This window comes from Nicotiana tabacum, chromosome 22 (genome assembly GCF_000715075.1).
Source record: "Nicotiana tabacum cultivar K326 chromosome 22, ASM71507v2, whole genome shotgun sequence".
Classification (NCBI taxonomy): Eukaryota; Viridiplantae; Streptophyta; class Magnoliopsida; order Solanales; family Solanaceae; genus Nicotiana; species Nicotiana tabacum.
The window spans coordinates 87,735,693-87,746,202 of NC_134101.1; the positions used below are offsets into that span (position 1 = coordinate 87,735,693).

Genomic DNA, 10,510 nt, shown 5'->3' on the forward strand with positions numbered 1-10,510 from the left:
GCTGCTAAACAAGTTAGTTCAGATAAATTTGTTAAGGTTTAGGCAGTTTGGTTTGGGGCAGTAATAACAGTAATATTAAGGGATTTCCAGGGGTATTTCGGGGACATAATAGTGAGAGTAATATGATAGTATAGTGGGCTGAAAGTGGAAAGTTAATGGCTATTATTTAATGTGATAATGGGAAACAAAGGATAATGGGGCTGCTGAAAATCAGGATAAGACCACTTAATGGGATTTAAAGTAGTTAAAAGCAGTTTTTGGATATGATTTTCTGGTTTTTAATAGAAGAAGGGGTCGAGGCAGCACTTAAAAAGAAAGGGGCAGACCTGTATAAATACAGGGATTTAAAAGAGAGAAGGGATCTGATTTTTAAAGCATTAGGGAATACACTCAGAGATAAATATACACAGAGAGATACACAGAGAAAAAATATAAAATTTGAGAGAGGAAAATCAAGCAGAAACAGAAATCTGAAAAGGAAGATAGAAAGAAAGGAAAACAGAAACATTAAAACAGAATTCTACATCGGAAGTTAGTATTGAAGCTGATTCTGTGTTTTGAAATTGAAAGCTTTTTCAGTCTGCTTTGTTCTAAGTCTCAAATTCAGAAATATTATTCTTTGTATTAAATCTGTCCGGATTTGTTCGATCTCTTTGTTCAGTTAAAAATCTGAAATTTCTTAAAAGTACTGTCATTGTGCATCTGGTTTCCTCGGGTTTTATTATTGCTCAAATCTGTGGGAATACTGGTATTCTGCTGATTTTGTTACTGCTGCAACTGCTGAAATTTACTCCTTATACCTTCATTTCCAGGTACCTATCTTTTAAATTCATGTTGTGAAAAGCTTCAACATGGCAAATAAATGAAGTTTGGAGTTATAGTTCTGTCTTCCATTCATCTAAGTTCTTTAGTTTAAATTTCAGTTTTGTTTTATGTTGATTAATACAGTAGTATGCTTGACATAATAATTATCAGTTGATCATTCTCTTTTAAAATTCATATAAGTGTTGTAATAGTATTATTTATTCCAGAATTTCATTAAAGTATAGTTATGATTGAATTGTCAAGATAGGGAACATGACATAAAGTTGGCCATTAATTAAGTCTTATGACATTGTTAGTCAGGTACAGAGTAGTAGGGAAATGTCAAGAAAATGCATTGTTAGCATATTTTAATTATTTGGTTGTGGATTTAGGCTAGATGATGTTTGTCGCATTTTGTCCATATATGGCGAATAATGTTGTATGTAATATCATTTTATTAAGTCAATAGGTAAATTTGTTTTCTTTCTTAATAACAAATGGCCTAGGAATTTTACAATGCAAAAGTTAGTGTTTAGCAATGGTTCACATGAATTGAGAATCAAATCGGTTTGATTATATATGTATATCTTACATTCAATCAATAGCAATTAATCAAAAATAATTAGGCCTATTAGATTAAGAACAAGCAATGTGGAAAGATATTAGACTTATAATGTGTAACAAGTTTAAGATTGTAAAAATAACAATTCATTGCAAATGTAATAATAAGAATTCTTCAAAAAATATCATTTCCTTTCAAGAATTGATTTTTTTTAGTTTCATACGCCATGCACATTTCTAGTATACATATTGTATTTACTAGAATAGTATTAGTCATATGCTTACTTTGCTTTTTAAATTTGAATAGCTTTGAGGAATATAATTCATACGCGAAAAAATATAATTTGCAATAAACATTTAATAAATTGTGAATTCTTTTCAAGAATTTAAGGGTACCTTAAATGGAGATTTCTCATGATTTTTACCTAAAATGTATAGATGTAATAAACAATTTGTAAATAAATTTATACTACCATCAAGAATATTTTTGTGATTAGGGATACGTTCGCGTAACCTGATTATATTTCTAAAAGCAATTCGGATTATGCGTTCGCGCAACTTCGATCGAATATTTAATAAAAGGGATTTCTCGGAAAATATCATTAATAATTTCATAAAAACCCGAGATGTGAGGTTCACTACTTAATTATACAAAAAGGGCGAATGTTCTTGATTTATTTAAGATTTATTTAAGCACCATTTCGAAAATAATTATTATCTATATTATTGTGTACACGTGCGCGTGACACAACTCCGCATTTTTTTTAAAAAAAAATATAATTTATAACACGAATATACGTACGCGTAATTCGATTCAAAGAAGGGTCTTTAATTACAAACAATCTAAATAGAAGCGGTAACAAAAAAAATCGGGCAAATAAAAATGTAAAATCGAGATAATTAAGCCAAGAATAAAAACAGTTAAGCGACCGTGCTAGAACCACGGAATTCGGAAATGCCTAACACCTTCTTCCGGATCAACAGAATTCCTTACTCAGGATTTCTGGTTCGCAGAATAACCAAACAGAGTTATATTCTCCTCGATTCAGGGATTAAACCGGTGACTTTGGACGCCTTAAAATTCCCAGGTGGCGACTCTGAAACAATTAAATAAATCCTGTTTCGACTGTCCTTCAATTGGAGAAAACTCCCTAAGCGCCCCGCGGGTGCGGAAAAAGGAGGTGCGACACCCGACAGCTAAAGAGCCACGAAAAAATTATCCTACCACCGATCTCGAGTTCGCAACTGTAACTTTTGCCTTGAAAATATGACGTCACTACTTGTATGGTGAACATTGTGACACTTACACAGATCATAAGAATTTATACTTTGCTTTCAGAAACAACTATCACGAAACTATAGAACTAACGAATGAATTAGTAATAGAAAAAGTCTAAAAATGTTGTATTATCTCTATCAAAGATGTGTATGTACCAGTAACTAAGATTAGGACTCCCATTAGCACAGTCAAGCCTATTATGACCAGCTCAAATCCAAGCTTCTTGTAAGTGCCCGAAATCTTCAAGTAGCACAAGCATGGTAGCAAAATTGAAGCTGTGACACTAAGAAATGCTCCAACTAGTGACATGAGATAGCCAAAGAAGGGTATAGCCAGAGCTATAATGACACTGCTCACAACCAAGGTGGTCCTGGTCAGGGGACTAAATGATGATGATCCTTCATCGTTGTAAGACTGGAAATGTTCCTCGAGTCTGTTGACAATTGGTGTCATCATTAGTGCATACTTGGCAATTGGACTGACCAAGGCAGTGTATATGGCCAATTTTGAGCTAAACTTTTCAGTTGGAAGGTTCAAGGTAATCTGTGTCTCCACGTCCGAGCCAAACATTGAGTACCCCATAGCTGCTATCGATGCATAGGTTGTGGTAGCGAACAGAAAGCACAGAAGCATTACCTGCAATAAAACTACCAAAAATTAGCATCCGTAGGATGGAAAATCGCCTATACACATATGATGGTCTATTCTGTAATATGTTACCTTAGAAAATTGCTTCTGATTTTTCATTGAGGTGTACAGAGTTGGGAAAACAGGATGTCCACAATAGCAGAAGGCATATAAGCTAAAAGATGTAGGGATTGCTCCCCAATTCACAAGTATTCCCTTTTTGTTAAATCCAATACCATCATACATTGCTGCCCAGAAAATCGAACCAATTATAACGAGAGAAGCTAAAACTGCAGAGGCTGATACATATGCAAGAATGCTCATGTTCTTTAATAATACGGTTGGCAATATAACAAGAGCAACAATCAAGACAAAGCTTTGTTTCCCACCAAAACTATGTCCCCAAAATCCAAAGTTCACCTCCGGTAATAGATTATGCAAGTTGTCCCCAGCAAGAATTAAAAAACCAGTCGCGACCAAGTAAAGCTCTAGATTCATAAAAACCGCAACCAGTATTCTTCCTGCTTTTCCAAATGCTCGATCTCCAATGTCAGGATAACTTCTTATAGTAGGATCAAAATCCATACATCTCTTTATTAACAAGGATGTGTAGAAGGTCACACATGCAATAACGAGTAGAAGTATCATGCTTAACCACCCTCCCGAAGATAGCGCATATGGAGTAGACAAAATTCCTACTCCTGAAAAGAGAAAGTTATACTAATAGGTTTAAGTTTCCAACAAAATACAAGTGTAAAAGTTGTTCTTGAAAACTAGTAATCAATGTATCGCACATAAAATCTCTTTCTCTTTTCCATGAAATTTCAGCAGATCACCATCACTCACATTTAATTGTCCCTCTACACTCATCATTAGAGAACACACCTTCTAGAAAAGACCACCATATTTGATTTGTTCATTTCATTTAGTGCAGCATTATGTATATGAAGTACAAGAAAGATCAGGTCTTATTCTGTCTCTCTTGCTATATGAAATGGTCTAAAAGTTCTGTTGATTCCGACACTCTAATTAAATTAAAAATGCGATTACGAGTACACTAATTAAATTACACTAAGAAAACATGGGAAATCTGATATTTAACAAACTACCACTACAACATTATGCATCTATAGCTACGAAATCTTAGCTACGAATTTAAAAATTGTAGCTAATACCTAATAGCAGCCACAAAAATAAGAATTCTATGGCTATTTACCAAATTATAAAATTTCTTAGCCACGGAAATTAAGTTGGGAAAGCTAATTCTTCATATTAGCTATAATGGATAACAATCGTGGCAATAGCTACCTAAATAGCTACAAGTAAAATTTTGTAGCTAATCATAAGTTTTTGCCATACACCAATAGTTATTGTAGCAAGAGTAACCTTTTAGCCACAATAAATTATTTAAAATAAAATATTATAGCTAAATGAATATTTTTGCTTCAAGTTCTAAAAAGTTGTGGCAGTAATTAGATGATATAGCCATAGTATAATTAAATTTCGTAGCTAATCATTAGTTTTTTTGCCAGGAGTTGAAACTTACTATAGCTATAGTAACCTTTTAGCCACAACAAAATATTTAAAATAAAATATTATAGCTAAATGAATATTTTTGCTTCAAGTTATATAAAATTGTGGCAGTATAGGTTAAATCAGCCACAAATTTCTTGCTATAATAAAATTTCGTAGATCATTAATTTTTGTCATGAGTTGATACTTAATATAACAATAATAATCTTTTAGTCGCAATAAATTATTTAAAACAAAAATGATGCTAAATAAATGATTTTTCTTCAAGTTCTAAAAAGCCATGTCAGTAATTGGATTAATATCTACAATTATTTGTCATGATAAAATGATATAACTACGGATTTATTTGTATGATAAAATTTTATTAGTTTTTGCCACAAGGTAGATTTGCCGCAACAATGACAATCTTCTAGCCACATTTTATTTTATTGCAACTTGTTATTTTGGACATTAATTATGTAAATATGGTGTAAAATTCAAAATATACTAATATTTATAGAGAATTTATGTATGTATGGTACTTTACTAATTTTTTTATAGGTACTTAGAGTAATTTCTTTATTTAAGTATTTATTTTTAAACAAGTCCTCATAAATATACATCTTAAGATATATATATATATATATATATATATATATATATATATATATATATATATACTAACTTGATAAGTTTTCAATTATCATAAACTAAATATACATTGAATATAAGAATTGGGAATTAAATATGATAAAGATCGTGTTTTCTCTTGTGACTATTATTTGATATTTTATAATGTTTACATAATTCGATGTTATTAAATTTCACATAAACGTTTTTTTAAGATTTTATATGGTTAATATAGGAGTGTATAACAATACTAACTAGCATATCATAATTCATATAAAACAAAATATACTTGTAAGTTTCAATACAATTAAATAAGTATGTAACTAATTTTCATTAGATTTGAATATCTCAATATCAAATTTAAACGATATTTTTATATCTATGTACATTTATCACTAATTACCCTCACTTTAGATTAATAGAAAAGTTTTTTATTTAATGTTCTAATGCTAGTTTAATAACTTAATAACTATCATTATCTAATTAAATTCTAAAATTAAGAAATTAATACGATTGAAATAGGAGTATATAACAAAACTAACAATATCGTATATGTGTGCTAGCTGCAATAAAAAAAAAGCGCTAACGAGCAAGAAAACGGATGCGCTAAGGCGCAACTTCGCGCAACTACTGCGCCCTTGCTTCTTGCTTTCGAGCCGGAGCTTGCTGGGTAGTGAAGTGGTCCGTGAAGGTTAAATAAGACTTGTATATGACGAAAAAAGTTGTAAAGAATAAAATATATTATAAAATATCTTTATTTCATGCAAGTTGATTTTTTTATTTTACTTAGTGTGAAGTATGTGTTTAATCTTTTGCCTTTTTCATAAATAATTTTCTTGCTGGACTTGTATTTGTTAATACTTACAGTTCTCACATTTATAGGATTTATATTAGGTAATAGTGCAAATATATATAGTAATAGTAATAACAAAACGAAGAGCGTAAAGGTTTGGCCCAAACAAAAATCTACAAAACCTAATAAACCCCCCTTCCTCCCCCCTTTGCCCATTTTCTTCTTCTTCAACAATGTCTTTTCTCTTCACATGAACAGAGCAAACCAACTGATCAATCACCGCTTAGATAGCCAGTCGCCTTCTTTCTTTCCAGATATGTTTATGTATGTATCTTAGGATTTCTGAATCCCCATACACCTTTTTTATTTGAATTTTTGATTTATATTCTAACAAATTAATAGATATTGTGTTGTATTGTGATAGATATTGAGTGGAACCTTGAAGATTACAATATAATGTTGGAAGGACCCACAGTTCTAGAAAAGATATTACAAAATTGAGATGAAAATCCTTTCAAAAGTTTTTTAAAAAGTATACAGGTTTGTTTTCTTATCGCTTTACGTTTTCCCCTCTTGTTATATGCTAAAGTTTCTCTTTTTGAACGTTCTTTTAGCATTATACAAAGTAAACTTGCATCTTTGTATTGATGTCTTTTGTACTAATTATTGTTTATTTTGAATTTATAGGGTACATTTTAATCTATTGAATGGAAGAAGAGCAAGGTTTCAGCTTTGAGTGAAATTACTTTATCCTTGACCGCAGAAGATCATCTGGTGGCTACATTTGCAATTCTCATATCAAATACTTAGCACTTAGTTTTGTTTTGATGTGGAACCTTTCTGAATTTTATAGATTATAGTTAAATTACCGCCTGTACATAGTTTGTATTTTACTCCTATTAGTTTGACAAGAATGCAAGGTTGACTTCTTTCTTATTATCTTGCTGCGTATTAGCTAGTCTTTGGAAGTGTGGATATTATCTGCTTTAGATAGACAATTGTATATTTTAGAATTAATTTTTAAAACTATTTTGAAAGTCAGTTTCTGTAAAATAAGTGATAGTTAAAGTTTTTATTGTGTGTTTCTATGAATTGATCAGAGATGTATGGATATGGAATATTTGAAAATTTTAAAAATATTTAGTGAGGTAAAAAAAGAAAATAGCAACACATATGACAGAAAAATTTATTATCTCTAATAAATTAATTTTTCATCAATAAAAATAAAATGTAATAAAAATCTAGTCACCAAATAAATATAATAAAAAAAGCTAATCATGAATATTTTGACGATTTACTGCTATAAAATTATGCATTGATAGCTAAATATAAATACTATAATACAAATCTAATATTGATACATAACATCTTTTGCCACAGTATACCCCTTTGTGGCTAAAGTATAAAAGATAGCTACAAAATTGATTTATCGTGGCAAAAGAATAAAATCATTAGCTATAAATATATATTGTTCGTGGCAAAAGTTTTATTAATATAGCCATATCAAAAAAGTTCTTGTAGTAATAAGTATTAATCCTTAGCCATGAAACATTAAAGTTTGTAGCTAACTTTTAACCATTAAAGTTTGTAGCTAACTTTTAACCAGTAAGGTTACAGTAAGGGTAGTCATCGCATTAACTGCCATTCATCAGTGGAATCTTTACCAAATGGATGTCTACAATGTATTTCTTTAGGGTGACTTAGAAGAAGAAGTCCACATGCAGCTTCTACCTGGTTTTGGTAGTTAAGGGGGGAACAAGGGTTGTAGACTACTCAAATCCCTTTATGGGCTTAAACAAGCATCAAGACATTGGAACTTGAAGCTTACAGAAGCTCTTTCACAGGCAGGATTTTTTCAAAGCAGACATGATCATTCTCTTTTCACCCTAAGAAAAAACCGCAAACTTGTTATCATCCTTGTTTATGTTGATGATCTTTTGATCACATGAGATGATGAGACTTTAATACAGGAAGCAAAAACCATATTGCACAAAGCTTTTAAGATCAAAGACTTGGGGTCATTGAAGTACTTCTTGGGAATAGAAGTAAGCAGATCTCAAAAGGGGATATTACTGTACCAGAGGAAATAGTTGAGCTCATAACAGAACTAGGATTAACAGGTTCTAAGCCAGTTGTGACACCAATGGAACACAACAGGAAATTAACAACTGTGAAATATGATACACATTGTGATCTAAATGATGATCCACAACTTACAGATATGAATGGGTGTACCAAAGGCTCATAGGAAAGCTTCTTTACCTAACACTGACAAGGCCTGATATTGCTTATACAGTGCAAATTTTGAGTCAATTCATGCAGGAACCTAAAAGATCTCATCTAGAAGCACACAGAGATTGGTGAGGTATATTAAGAATAAGCCAGGGCTAGGCATTCTAATGAGTGCAAAAGATGACATGAGCTTGAAGGCAGACAGTGATGCAGACTGGCCAGTTGTTCAAACCCAAGGAAATCTGTTATAGGGTATTTGGTGAAATTGGTGACTCTTTGATATCATGGAAATCAAAGAAACGGAATACAATTACAAGAAGCTCCGCAAAGTCAGAGTATAGAAGCATGGCATTGACAGTTTCTAAACTGATTTGGTTGTTAGGAGTGTTCAAAGAGTTGGGAGTTGCATTTGTTACTCCCATTCAACTCTTTACAGATAGCAAGACAGCAATGCAAATAGCCAACAATCTAGTATTTCATGAGCGCATGAAGCATATAGAGATAGACAGTCATTTTATAAGGGAGAAGGTGCAGGAAGGACTAATCCATCCTGTTTATGTCCCAATAGAAGATCAAGAAGCAGATATATTGACCAAAGGACTAGGCAGCGTGCAACACTATCATCTGTTGTCCAAGCTAGGTGTTTTGAACATCTTTACAACACCTAGCTTGAAGGGGGTGTTGAGATGAAGGAGCTAATAGCTGTGAATCTCATAGCACAGTGGGTGAGCAAGGTGTAGGATAACAGCGGTGTATATTAGCATTGATTAGTTATGTTAGTTAGTGAGTAATTGGCCAATAGGCTAAGTTAATTAGCTTAACAATGTATAGCTTATATAGATTAACATTGTAAATGTTTTAGTCTTCCTTCAATACAATTGAGAGCTTCTCTTCAGAACCATACTTTATTCTCTCTTCTTCGATATTCTCTGAAGCTCAAATATCACGCATCAATGGCGTGAGTTAATACATCAAGATATATACTGTAGTTGTATTGGATTTATAACATGTGTAAAAGAATTTTTCCATTGCAGGCAACATACCTCATCTTTTCATGTTAGTAATTACACTTTTTTTGGACAATTCTTGCAGGCAACATACTATCTTTTCATACACTTTATCTTTTAGATGAGCTGATGCTTTTTACACAGTCAGTGTACAAAAATTATACTCGACTAAATCCTTATATGCTAGTACAAATTACAAATTAGAAGAGCATTAGAACAAATGATTTTTTTTTGGGTTGGGGGGGGGGGGGGGGGGGGGAGAAGTTTGACTAGACACATATAAAACCCGGAACCGAATCATAAAAGTAACAATATCACCGAATTAAACGCTAAGAAGAACCAAAGAAAAAAGAAAATGTCCACAAAAGATAGAAAAAGAAATTAACGAAAACACACACACACAGAAAGAACCTGATAGAGCATTAAGTCCGTGAAATGTGGTTTTCAGAAAAGAGGTTTTTCCAGTGATAATAACAGAGTCCGATCCAATTCCCTTCTCAGCTTTATCAACTTGATCGTATTCAGCTAACAAGGGCAAAGAAAGAAACTTTCCATTCTGAGATTTGGTCTCCATTTCCCAGACAAAAACAATGAGATATCCCCTTTGGATCTTTTGAGTACAGAGAGTTCCTTTTTTATTTCCGTATACAGAGAGATTCATAGACCAATAACTTATGTGATGAACCAAATATGGCACTAATCTATTTATAAGACTTTCATGTAGTTACTTCTGCATGTGGCAGCAACCACTTTAGATTTTGACACGTTGTAAATTGACAAAAAGAAGAGGGGATACGAGGTTGGAGGTTGAGCATTGAATATAGTTCTCCATATTGAAGTTATATAGTGTCAGATCATTTAAAAAATTCCAATAGGTAACCAATTATAAAATATGGATTACTAAATTAAAAAAAATATAAGGCAAAATATCAGCTATAATATGTTAAAATATGTTGATTATATAAAAACTCTTAAAATTGTCATGTATATAAGTTAAATCTAATTGGGAACAGAATAGGCGATATCGAGGTTGGAGTTTGCGAGTTTAATATACCCGCATTAGAA

The 10,510-nt window shown here is 32.0% G+C and overlaps 1 protein-coding gene and 1 long non-coding RNA gene across 2 annotated transcripts; one reads left to right on the forward strand and one right to left on the reverse strand.

Annotated features, from left to right (window-relative positions):
- Positions 1–2,628: 2,628 nt before the first annotated feature.
- On the reverse strand, positions 2,629–10,233 carry LOC107830011 (amino acid transporter AVT1J-like). The gene is made up of 3 exons (XM_075244488.1): positions 9,857–10,233; positions 3,365–3,972; positions 2,629–3,280 (listed from the first exon to the last, which is right to left on the reverse strand). The coding sequence occupies exons 1-3, from the start codon at positions 10,104–10,106 to the stop codon at positions 2,759–2,761; spliced, it is 1,380 nt and encodes a 459-aa protein (XP_075100589.1). The 5' UTR covers positions 10,107–10,233; the 3' UTR covers positions 2,629–2,758.
- On the forward strand, positions 6,074–7,197 carry LOC107764572 (uncharacterized). The gene is made up of 3 exons (XR_001643261.2): positions 6,074–6,530; positions 6,631–6,746; positions 6,894–7,197. It is a non-coding gene; the product is annotated as an uncharacterized LOC107764572 (long non-coding RNA).
- Positions 10,234–10,510: the final 277 nt, after the last annotated feature.

Excerpts from the sequence above, each read along its gene's own strand:
- LOC107830011 (XM_075244488.1), bottom strand. The coding sequence starts at position 10,106 with ATGAATCTCTCTGTATACGGAAATAAAAAAGGAACTCTCTGTACTCAA. Across the intron at positions 3,973-9,856 it reads CGGACTTAATGCTCTATCAG|GAGTAGGAATTTTGTCTACT; the intron begins GTTCTTTCTGTG and ends TTCTCTTTTCAG. Across the intron at positions 3,281-3,364 it reads ATCAGAAGCAATTTTCTAAG|GTAATGCTTCTGTGCTTTCT; the intron begins GTAACATATTAC and ends GTTTTATTGCAG.